Source organism: Trachypithecus francoisi, unplaced genomic scaffold (assembly GCF_009764315.1).
Source record: "Trachypithecus francoisi isolate TF-2019V2 unplaced genomic scaffold, Tfra_2.0 Lachesis_group10, whole genome shotgun sequence".
NCBI lineage: Eukaryota > Metazoa > Chordata > Mammalia > Primates > Cercopithecidae > Trachypithecus > Trachypithecus francoisi.
Genome location: NW_022681455.1, coordinates 89,992,005 through 90,004,611, shown reverse-complemented (window position 1 = coordinate 90,004,611; position 12,607 = coordinate 89,992,005). Strand labels below are relative to the sequence as shown.

The window sequence follows — 12,607 nt, the reverse complement described above, 5'->3', positions numbered from 1 at the left end:
CTCACCTGCAAATGAAAAAATAACACCATTTATTATTTTGTCTTACGGTGAAGTTCAGAAACTCCTCGGCATGAAAATGCTGAGAGGCAAACCCTACCTGGGGTGGAGACCTTCCTGTTCTCCAGCGCCTGATTCTGCTGAATCAGCAGAGGGGCCCTTGGGTCTTCAGGGAAGTCCCACTCCCCAAAACTTCTTCAGGCCTCTGAGTCTTCCCTCTCGTGTGTCACCTTCCGGAGGGTCAGGCTGGCTGACCTCTTGACCCCTTGGGAGCCCAGAGGATGAGGTCCGCGCTTTTGTGTGGCCTGAGCTCACCTCTGTCTCCATCCCTTTCTGCACAGCCACCCTCCCTTCCCATTAGTAGCCGGCTGTAGGGGAGGTGACAGTTGCTTAAAACAGATTTATACTCTTGGATGACTTTATGGGTTTTTGCCTTATAAAAACCTGAGAGTTGACATTCTGATTTATCTACTCCCGAGTCAACAGGATGTACCAGATTTAAAGAGATCAAATGCATTGTGATGTTTGTGGTTCCAGTTGTGGATTAGAAGAGCTATTATAGAAAGTGCTGCCAAGTAAATACGGCAAAAAAAATAACGAGGGGATAATTTAAATATGTCTATTAAATTGTGTGTTAAGTAAAGTAGCACAAGTGTGGTGCTGATTGTAACTTATTATCTGGAGAGTCGGTGTAGCAGATAAAGCCAGAATTATGGGTCTTTTATTTTCCCCTTCTACAGAACATTTTTTTTATTAAGGAAAGACTGTAAACGAGGAATTTCGGAGACAGGCACTTGACTGTGTAACCATGGTTGTGTGATGACTTATAATATCGAAGACTCCAAATGATATTTCTCATTTCTTTGCTTTCTATTTCTTGCCCTCACCACAGCGGCAGATCAGATTCCCTGAGATAAATATGCTGCCTGGCTTTTAATGGGATTTCTGTATTGCCAGGAGTTGGCGCGTTCTGATAATAAAAGAACCTAAAAACTGTACATCCCTTAATTGGTAAGAAGAGAGATGTTTTGATGGGCCACAAATGGAAACATTGATTTTTACTGCCTCCGTGCAGTTCAGGCTCCGTGTCGTGCAACGTTCCCCGCCTTGGAAGGAAGCAGCTGGCTCTCTGATGAGCCGATTTGTGTTCCCAGGTTGTTGATGTCGGGTGCTTGGAAGGGCATGTTCTGTGCAGACGGGAGAAATAGAGCCCTTATAACATTATCTGTTTCTACATTGAAATATTCATAGGACTGTGGTTTCCACCTTGAATTGAGTGCATTCTTTGCTTTGTGTCTCTGTTTCTTGCTTTGGCGCGCAGCACTCAGGGGTTTACAGGTTGTGTACTGAGCCTTTTCCTGTAACTGTAATGTTGCATGTACACACATGTACATACAAGTGCACATGCATGCACTTTTGTATATGCATATATGCTTTCAAAAACACCTTTATGCATAATAGGATCTCTTTCTTTGATTTAAATCAGTGCAGCTACTTTCCAGATGGGTAGATCTGTTTTCCAGGACAGGCTGTGGGAAGAGACAACACACACCTTTATTTTCCAATCCGAAGGTCTCTGTATTTTAATAGACAAATTTTATCCATTGACATTTGTTAGGATTACTGATATATTCTGTGTGTTTTATTTACCACGCGCTTTTGCACTTTGATTTACAAGTTCCTGATGTGTCTTATTAATCTGTAGGATTGGGGCTGTGCTGCATTTCCCACAGTTGTGCAGGGAAGTGAACTAGACCAGGAGTCATGAAGTTGAACTGAGCCTCTGTAGGGTGCTTGGGCTGTTGCTTCTTCTGGCTGGATGCCAGGTAGCTTACCTGTGAGACAGAAATAACAAAGCTGTCCCTCTCTGCAGGGGGTTGGATCACATGATCCTTTGAGCCTTCTTTGAGTTTAGGATATGCAAGGCTGTGAAATGGAGCTGTGCATATATAATGGTGGCTTCGAAGAAGCACTGAACACAACGCAATTGCAAGGCATCATTATGATCACTAATTCACTTTTCCCAATAGATTAGCCACTGTCTGCACAGTGCTAAGCATAGTAGCTGTTTTATTTTAAAGAAATCAGTCTGATTATTCCAAGAGTGATTCTCACTGTCTAGGCCTGTACCAGGTCACAGGTGAGGGGTTAGACAGACTATTTATTTTATTTTATATTTTTTAGAGATAGGGTCCAGGTGCAGGCTGGAGTACAGTGGCATGATCATAGTTCCCTGTAACCTCGAACTCCTGCTCTCTAGCAATCCTCTTGAGTAGCTAGAACTATAGGCACACACCACCATGCCAGGCTAATTAAGCTTTTTTTTTTTTTCGTAGAGATAGAGTCTTGCTATATTGCCCAGGCTGGTCTCAAACTCCAGGCCTTAAGGAATCTTCCCACCTTGGTCTCTCAGAGCACTAGGATTATAGGTGTGAGCTTCCATGCCCAGCCTGGATACATTTTAAGCTTGAGATTCGACCATCCATGGCTCTTCAAACATGTGTACTTCCTTTATTTCAGCGTTGGACATCTTTGCAAAGAACTGAGCCAGCGTCACTGCCCTGGGAGGCCTGTTGTGTGGAAGGTGAACTTGGCTAAGAGACCTCCCAGCTCTAAATTGCAAGGCTGTGGGGAAAACTAAAAGTTTAGGTGTGTTAGGAACAGCTGATGGAGGCTCTAAAAACGTGTGTAACCGAATCTGGTTTTTAGGAGACAAAATACTAAGGTTTTTCACCTCTCTGATGGGTCATGATCCCTAGCATCCGTGCACAGAGGGGAGATGACAGGAAATCCCCCTAGAAGATTTGCACCAAGAATTAAAGAATCTAGTTAAGAATTATGGCACCACATGCTACAAAAAACCCCATCTATTAATATACTGAGAGGTGTCAAGGATAATGGACCCCGGGAGGTAGAGTAATTAAATGTATCTTAATAAATGCCGGGCGATTCTTTTAAAACCCTTTCCCAAGACCCCATCAGCTGACATGGACTGTATTCTTCCTGTTGGCAGGAGGCCTAGAAGGAGAGCCGGAGTGCGATCGGAAAACCAGCCGTGCGCTGGAAGACAGGAACAGCGTGACAAGTCAAGAGGAGAGAAATGAGGATGATGAAGACATGGAGGATGAATCAATTTACACCTGCGATCACTGTCAGCAGGACTTCGAGTCTCTGGCAGACCTGACGGACCACCGGGCCCACCGCTGTCCTGGAGGTAATGCAAAACAGCCCCGGGACTCTGACAGGTGGTTACACGGGTAATTGGACATAGCAACAGCTTGAAGCCTCAAGTGAGATTAAAGAATTAATAATGTAATTTTACAGTTAATGTCATTTTATTGTGGTGTCTTGGGTACCCTGTATCCGCCTTTTAAATACAATTAAAAATAAAACCAACAGCTTTCTGGCAGGCAGGAATTAGATGGTGGTGCTCTGTCCCGGCCCCCTCTCCCTGCAAGCTGTGCTCTGGTACTCAGGCCATGAGTGGGTGGATCTGCACCCTAAATTTCTGGAAGGCCTTTTGGAAACGCAGTAATTAAGAGGTTGTTAGTGCAAAGTTAAGCAGTTTAAGTGTGGAAAGCTGCATAAAGGAGTAAGCTCTGAGGCAGAGCTTGTGATGGGACAAGGAGAATTTCAAAGGCCAAGGAAAAAGGGACCTGGTTCCAACTCTGTGCTTGACCTTATGCTTCTCTGAGTAGGAGGAGAAGGATAGCTGGGAGCTGCTTCTGCTAGATTTGACTGGAGCTCTGTTCTCCATTTACTCGGTGCCTTGGAGAGGGTATGCAAGACCAGTTTTCTAGGAGCTACTGAAGACTTCAGGAGTTGTGTGTGTATATGTGTGTTTGGGGTGACTGGGGTGGGGAGCCAGAAGGCACGTGCATTCCCTGGAATGTGGCAGCCATGCTACAGGGATGACACATTTCTGGGCTCTGAGATCTGCAGAGGGAGTCCATAGCATCTGTGCTCCTTACACATTCTTCCTGAGATACCTTCTTCCATCAGGGTTCTTGATGAAACTCCTTGGATACTGGTTTGTGGAAGAAGGCCTGAAATCTCAGGCCTGCATTCTAAAGGGAACCCATCACCTGTTGAGGGGAACATTTACTGGTAGGGATTAGATTGGCACCCAAAGCTCTCGCTTTTTCTACTCCTCATGTCATCTTGGAATTTTGAAACTAAGTGTTTGGGGAACTGCTATGATTTGCCCTCTAGTGTCACCTGTGCCTGCACAGCACTGGCTAGACCAAGTCCCCATTCTCAACCTCTGGAGGAACAGATATTTAAAAAATAGTAGTAGTAGTAGTAAAATAGTAGTAATAGTAGTAGTAGTAGTAGTAGTAATAATAATAATAATAATAGACCTAAGAGGAATCTTACAGTTTTGGACATTTTGGGGCCCAATAATCCAAACCCCAGTTATTTGGAATTTGTGATATTTCAACCAGAGGCAGAGATGATGGTTAATTTTCCATTCTAAATCAGAATTGGAAGGAACCTATGAGGTTAGCTTTTTAAGTCTACTCACTTCCCCAAGGGAAATACCAGGGCAAAGGGAAGAAAAGGTGATTGCTTGACCAAGGTCACATAGCTGTTTGGTGGCCAAGCTAGGACCTCCTCTGGATCCTGGACTATTGACCCTCATCCTACTTGAGGAATAATATTATAGATATTGGTATATTTCCTGATTTAGCCAAGAATTAACATGGAAACTTGACTGTAAGAGAATGAAATATTGCCACTTACTTTATAATCAACTAATTGATCTAATGAAAAGTTATTCTCTTTCTTTTCTAAATTCAAGAGAATAGGCCATTCTATGTAGTTGTTAGAGTGGGGCCCCAGGCCCTCTGCTAAGCTGTACTTTCTTGAGTCCCTGCAGCTCTTAGAGGCTGCCCCTTCCTCCAGCCCTTCAAATAAAGGAGATTCTCCTGTCTTTCAGTCTCACTTTTAAGAATGGTGGCATTTTGGGCTGGGCACAACGGCTTATGCCTGTAATCCCAGCATTTTGGGAGTCTGAGGCAGGCAGATCACAAGGTCAGGAGTTCAAGACCAGCCTGGCCAATATGGTGAAACCCCGTGTCTACTAAAAATACAAAAATTATCCAGGTATGGTGGCACGTGCTTGTAGTCCCAGCTACTTGGGAGGCTGAGGCAAAAGAATTGCTTGAACCTCAGAGGCAGAGGTTGCAGTGAGCAGAGATCACGCCACTGCATTCTGGCCTGGGTGACAGAGCAAGACTCCATCTCAAAAAAAAAAAAAAAAAAAAGAAAAATAAAAAGAAAAAGAGTGGTGGCATTTCTAGGTGGAGAAAGGAACCTGTGAAACTGGCTATATGTGGGGGTCTGAGCCAGAAATAAGAACTGGTAGCTAATTGTGCTTTGGTGCCCAGGAAGGATCCTTCTCCCAGTGGCAAACCCTTCTCTCATCAGCCTCTGACTCTGGCTGAAATCCATCGCAGCCCTGTTTGCAGCGTCCCCAGCTGTCCTTATTGATGCTGGTGGTATCCACCGACACTCCTGCCCGCTTCCTAACAGGACCCTGCTAATGACCTCCGTGGGGACGCAGGAGCTAGGAATACCCCCAAACCCTGGAGCATTGGAAGGGAGTCAGAAATTCCTTGAAAGAGTGAGGGAAACAACCTTGCCTGAGTGCATCCCTGAGAAATTCATTACCACCCAGTAAAGGCATGACCCAGCCTGGGATAGTTTCCTAGCCGTGTGAGGAGTTATTTTCCCCCAGGTCTTGGGTTCTTAGGATTACCCAGTGATGGGATAAACCACTGAGAATTGTGTATGTATTATTCAAAACAGTTCCCTACCTGGAATGCCTCCACACCCTTCCATTGTGAAGTGGTTTTCGAACTGTGTTCCCAGAGGTATTTCAGGGACTACGGTATTATATGTTTGGGGAATAGGAGGTGAGTATTGGGGCCTGTCAGACTGAGGGGATGCTGATGTCCAGTCCAGTCAGAGTGATTCACCTTAAAAGTCTGTTTTATACCCGGGGCTTTAGCATAAGATGTTGTTTGAAAATTGGCCTCTGATTGAAAGGTTTGGAACTGATATAAATGTGCAGTCACAGGCTCCCCCTGGCCAGGCTGATGGGTCTGCTGGATGCTCACCACTGGTCACTCTACAGAAGCCCAGCAGAGACTGTGTCCGAGAGGGCCACGCTGGGCGCAGGCCACGGTGCCCTGCAGAGGTTTCTGTGGGAACCAGAGGGTCTGCCCGCGTGGCCTGGAGCAGAGGGTCTGCTCCTCAGGAATCGTGACCTGGGGTGTGAACAACCCTCCCCGTCATAGGGACTGTCGCTGCTGGAACGTGGAGGCGGCACGCGCCTCCGCAAATGGGTGTATCCTGGCGGGGTCAGCCCTTGTGAGCCATTGGCCTTCTGGGGAGAGCGCAGTGTTGGGCTCTCGGGGGTGCATTTGTGGGTGGTGACTGTGAGTGTGGTTCTTCCTGAAAACTGCTTCTGCAGTGAGCGCTTGACTCTGTCTGTGTCTTTCTATGGCAGTTGGGGTGGTGTTGAGGGCGAGATTAGGGGCAGCGTTTTGCTCCCTCAGAATCTGGGAGAGCAGCTGTGGTGAGGTTTGGGGGTTTTCTGAGGTGGGGGGGGATGCTCACCCCTCAGGGGTGGGAGGGGAGCTTCATGCCAGAATGGCCACGATGGAAGACCCCCACGTCCCCAACCTGGAGCCCGGCCCCTGCACTAAGGAGCCTTCATTTCCAGTTGGGCGCTCGAGACGGCACCTCTGTTGTTCCTCAGCAGGAGTGGCATGCCGGGCCCATGAGCTGTTGAAGGGTGGACTTTAAGATCTCGGACAACTCCATCAAGTTCTGTTCTTCTCTCTCCCTCTCGCTCTCATTTGTGTCTGAGGAGAAACCAACCTTAAACCCGTAAGGTATCAAACATTGCATTTTTATGACACAAACTGAAAAGAGCAAAAATCCAGTCCTCTCCATTCATTCTCTCGCCCTGATGCCTGTCTGATGTTTCTTTGTTCCTCTCCAGCCCCTGGCCACGGGATGCCACACGTTCGAATGCTTGGGGTTGTGAGCACATACGTGTTCACGTTCCGTGTTTGTCACATAACATGTTATGAACAGGTTCCCATGTGGTGACCTGGTCTTTGCCAATTTTCTTTCTTTCTTTTTTTTGTTTTTGCTGTGCGGGGAGGGGAACTCTGTCTTTTAAATAGCAGTGCTCAAGGGCAGGAAGCTGGGGTTGCAGGTACTGCGTCCATACCCTATGAAAATATTAAATTTTGACTAAGGTGTCCGTAGATGAGGCTTTTTGCCACAGTGTACAGAGGGACTCACTGGGTAAGTGTGATGGGCTTCTCTGTTTCTAATGGAGACATTGTTTGTAGGCACCAAGTCAGGAAATGGCAAAGGATTTGGTGGCTATATGAATTGCCAAGGATGGGCCTTCCCTGTCAATTCAGGTCTCACTGATTTAAATCACATTGGAACAAATAACGTCATAATTTGTGAGCAACCCCAGTAAGAAACATTCAAACGGCATGCAGAGGACAGAAAAACAAAATTGTTGGCCAAGCAAATTTGAGTCCTCTAAGCTCTAGCAGGGGATATTTATCATCATCTTCTAGGAGCCAGGAGGACTTGGACTGCTTTAGAAAATTTCTCTAGGAACTGCCTGGGGTACCGTAGAAGCAGGTGCAGGAGGCTTGGTTTGCCCATGGGCTGATGGTGGTTTTTTATGTGCTCACTGAAGCCAGTCACCTGTGAGCCTGTAGTCTGGATTTATCACTTCCTGGTGCAAATACCCCTTTTAAAGACACTGCGATTTAGGTTGACCCCTGCTTTGGCCTGAATTAAGAGGCTGGCTGCTGGAGGGCGTGTGGGTGCTCTGTCTGCGCTGTCATGCTTGAGGCCTGACTTTCCTAGTGCGGTTCCTCGGAGTGTCCACAGTGGGCTGTCAGCAGGGGTCTGTGCTGTGCTAGTCCTGGAATGTGCCAGCCCAGGTCCCTGGGGCTGGAGCACTTGACAGCTTTCGGGGCCCTTGGCCTCTTCGCTAAAGGGGCTGCTGGCCTGATATGGCTTTTCATTGTAGGTAGTAAGACTGCAGGCTTCCGGCACTTGCCTTGGAATAGAAATCGCCTTCAGGACCAGTTTGGAGCTTAGCGTTGGTGTCTTCGCTTCAGCTCCGTTCCCTGATCTCTGACTTGGGCCAGGCTCCTGGTGGGCCCTAGAGAGGTGGTTCTGAAGCAGATGAGGTGCATGCTGCCCTCCAGGGACTGGCATTCTGGTGCTGGGGGCAAATGTGTGAGCAGGTGTTGCCTCCTCTACACTGCAGCGAGGGCTGTAGTCCTGACATTCTTTGTATTTTCAGTGCCTACTACCGGCGAGGCGCTATGGGACTCTGCCTGGAACACATGCCCTGCAGCCCTCCCTGCTGGCCCTCTGCAGCCCCCACGTCCACACAGTCCAGAGTGTGCATCCCTTTCTCTAATTGTTTTTCACATATTTCTTACCCATCTCCCTGCCTACTATTAAGCTGCATGAGGACAACAGCCATACCTTTTCTGTTCCCTGTTGTGTTCTAGCCCAGCGTTAGAATAGAATTTAACGTGTTTGTTGAATGAATGAATCATCTTGCCTAGTCTTTATAACAATCACCTTTGGTGTCCAAGGTGACACTGTCTTTATTTTTTTAATTAATTAGTTTTTTAAGAGACAGGGTCTTGTTCTGTTGCCCAGGCTGGAGTGCAGTGGTGCCATTTGTAGCTCACTGCAGCCTCGACTTTCTGTGCTCAAGTGATCCTCCCACCTCAGCCTCCTGAGCTAGGACTACAGGTGTGCCCCACCACGCCTGGCTCATTTTTAATTTTTTTTTTTGTAAGGATGAGGTCTTGCTATGTTGCCTAGGTTGATCATGACCTCCTGGCCTCAGGCAAGCCTCCTGCCTGGGCCTCCCAAAGCTAGGCACTATTTTCCACCATTCGTCCTCATTTTGCAGTTGGGTGACTGAGGCTCAGAGAGCTGGAGGATCTTGCTCAAGGTTGCAGATCTTGTCAGTAAAGGCAAGGTCCGAGGTCGGAACAGCTTGCCTGTGCTTGAGAATACAGATTGGGGACTGTGAGCAATTTCAAACTAAACTCCAGATGGCTTTTTTGAATGCTCAACTTCCAAAAAAACAAGAGGGGGGACTTTGTTCAAATCGCAACAGCAAAAAGTGTGTTCCCAGTGGGTTAATTTTGCGGCTCCCCTCTCTGCTGTCCCTTCCTGAGGACTGGGACCAAGGAGTGTTTGCCTAGACCCTGTGAAAGGTAGGCCCTCCTTTCCTGGCGAAGGTGAAATGCTGCTGTGTAACAAGCCGGGTGGAAAGTTAATTACACCCTGGTTTGTTCAGCTGTGGCCAGAGCAACCTGTGGGCCCCAATTATAGTGCTGGGGCTGTGTGGAGCTGGCACCTTTGCCAGCCGTGCTCTGTCGGCCGGCTGGCCAGTGCCTGCCTTTGTGTGCTGACTCAGGCCCCTTTCTTGCTGCAACAGCATGAGGGGCTCCCTGCCTTATTGGCTTGCAGCGCCCCTTGAACTGGCTCTGTTTTGGTTGTGCAGCGTGGGGCTGGGGCCAGTGCCAGACACTGTGCTACCTGATACACAGGTGCTGGGTGTGAGCTCCTTCTGTCCACAGGGAGTACGCTCGGGGCCTTGGTGTCAGCTGACTTCACACGGCACAAGAGGCTGGGGACTTGAGCACAACTGATATCCCCCCCACACCTTAAGAGTTTTCCTGCATGCAGACAGCTTCCAGTTAGCAAACACAGAGCAAGAAGTGGTCCTGTTATGTCAGCCACAAAATGTATAAAAACCAGGGAGCAAACCCAGTAAGAAACATTCAAACGGCGTGGAGAGGACAGAAAAACAAAATCAATTATGGCGGGGGTTGGGGGCAAGACGGGGAACACGGAAGATACCTTATTCTTATTCTTGTGGCAAGATTCAGTACACAAATATGTGAATTTCCTCGAAACGAACCTATTGGCTTAATGTTAGCCAATGAAAGCAATGGTAAGATTTGTTTAGAAATGGATGTGCTGAATTTATACTTCATAAGAAAAAGTGAGATCGAGCATGGTTGCTCATGCCTGTAATCCCAGCACTTTGGGAGGCTGAGGCGGGCGGATCACAAGGTCAGGAGATTGAGACCATCCTGGCTAACACAGTGAAACCCTGTCTCTACTAAAAATACAAAAATTAGCCAGGCATGGTGGCGGGCACCTGTAGTCCCAGCTACTCAGGAGGCTGAAGCAGGAGAATGGCTTGAACCCAGGAGGCAGAGCTTGCAGTGAGCCGAGATTGCGTCTCTGCACTCCAGCCTGGGCGACGGAGCGAGACTCCATCTCAAAAAAAAAAAGAAAAGAAAAAAAAGAGAAAGTGGGTATGCAGGCTTCAGAAGGAATCTTCTGATGGAAAGGAACAGGGAGTGGGGACAGGAACCAGCTCAGATTGCTCTGGAGCGGAAAGGATTCGAAGTGGTGTGAAACAGAAATGGACCCAAATACAACTGGAAATCTAGTGTATGAGAAGGGTGTCCCTGCACGAAAGTGGAGGACAGATGGCTCTCTCAGCAACTAGTATTAGGATGAAGAGGTGGCAATCCTGCAAAAAGGAAATTGAATCCTTCCCTCCTGACACCAGACTCAATCCCAAGTGGATCAGGAATCTAAGCATAAAAAGAAAACTTTAAAATACTAAAAGAAAACAGAGAGCTTTTAAATATTTTAATTCAATAGTATCAGAGTGAGGAGGGCCTTTCTAAATATAACCCCAGTGTCAGAAGCCATAAAACCAAAGTCAAAACATTCAACTACATAAAAATAAAAAATGTCTACATTGTGAAAACCACAATAAATCAAGCCAGGGACACATATCACAGGCAAAAGATATTTTCCTTAATGTGTAAGGAGCTCCTACAAATGCTAAGAAAATAGCCAATAAATCAACACAAAAAATATGGCAAAGGCTGGGTTGAGGCACAGCCAAGCCTGCTTGAGATGCCTGGCCTTCCCCAAGGTCTGTGCCATCTCTGATCCTTTGGTGCCACACTGGTGGTTAGATATTTTGAATATCTCCCATGTGCAAACTACAGAAATGGACAGAAATGGAACCAGAGAAAGAAATACTAGTGGGATCCTAAATATTTAAAAAATATTTGGAATTCTGTTTATGGTAAGGGAACTGCAAATTTAAACCATAAGGAAATACCATTTTAAAAATACCAGAATGGCACAGATCAGAAAGTTTGCCAACACCATCTCACTGGTCAGGTTGTGTTCCGTGATGTCCAGGAAAGGGGTCTTATTCTCTTCCCTCTCCGCAGGATTGCTTTAGTCTGTGACTAGAACACATAGTAGGTGCTCAAGAAATGTTTGATCTTGTGGCTAAGGAGGCTATAGCCCTCCTGCAAGACAAAGGGATGTGTGCAATAAGGAAAGTAGAAATGCCATGGATACAGTGCTTTGGGAAATGAGATAGAAAAAACAGAAGATCTGGACATAGTAGGTCCTCAATTAATGTGTAACCAGAAGGGGAAGTTTAGAGATGGAAGAGATGGTTCATTCATTCAATTAGTGTTCCTTTAGTGTGTACTATTAGCAGGGACCCTCTGGGCTCTAGGGATGCAGAGGCCATTATAAAAGGTAGCTCAGTGGAGAAGGTGTTCACTCACAAAAGGATGCTTTGACTTGTGTGACGAAGTGCCGTGGTGGCCTTTAAACAGCCCCCTCCTCTAGTGTCCTTAAGAGGGGCTTTGATGAACAGAGAGGTTATTCTCTGTAGCTCTCAGGAAGATGCTGACCTGCTAGCAGACTTCCACTTGGGAGGGAAGTGGATGGGCAGGGTGGACCACCAGCCAGTCTGGGTCTGCTTGGCTGGTGGCATTTGTGGAAACCTTCCCTAAATTGCCTGCCCCCTGCCCTCTGATGGCTTCTGATGGGGAACCATCCGGAGTAAGCTGGGGAACCAGCAGGCTGCATAGACTGTGGTTCTGAGTCTTGGCTCAGACAGCTGTGTCCTGGGTTCCTTCCTGGTGGTAATGTGGTGGTGGTGGGGACTTGTTTCTTAGTTGCTGACATTTTTATTCACCACCTGCGAAGTCTGCAGGTTGCAGAGCATCCCTCCCTTGACTTGGTTACATAGAGTGAATGCTGTTATCACACTGTCGGGCCTGTAATTGTAATTTGTCACCAAAATTGGGTGACAAATCTAACAATGTAGAAGGCAGGGGTTAAGGTGGGAAGAGTCTGCATTTCTTTTGTTTTCCATGGGAAAAAAGGCATACACTGTGTCTATGTGTCTATAGTCTATGTGTCTTTCTGGAGGTTTTGGGGACTCTCCAAAGTGGAGGAGGTTTTTGCTTCTTTCCTACCCAGCCTGCTTGACTATCTTCATGATTTTCTGAATAACTGAGCTTCCTGGATTCTTTGGTTTACAAGGGTGCACCAGAGTGGGATCCAGTGTGGCACCTGGCATCATGGGTGTTGCACACAGCCCCTGGGATGAGCCTGGGAGTCAATTTTGGAGATGGTTCTGGGGTACCAAAGGGGGCTGTCCCTGGTTTCTGTTACCTTCCTGGCAGCAGCCAAA

At 47.1% G+C, this 12,607-nt stretch overlaps 1 protein-coding gene across 1 annotated transcript in view; it reads left to right on the top strand.

Annotated features, from left to right (window-relative positions):
- ZNF423 (zinc finger protein 423) overlaps positions 1 to 12,607 on the top strand; it is a 368,561-nt gene that overhangs the window by 121,388 nt on the left and 234,566 nt on the right. Inside the window, exon 3 of the mRNA XM_033218340.1 lies at positions 3,011 to 3,211. Coding sequence (XP_033074231.1) covers positions 3,011 to 3,211 — 201 coding nt within the window. The remainder of the gene's footprint in view (positions 1 to 3,010; positions 3,212 to 12,607) is intronic.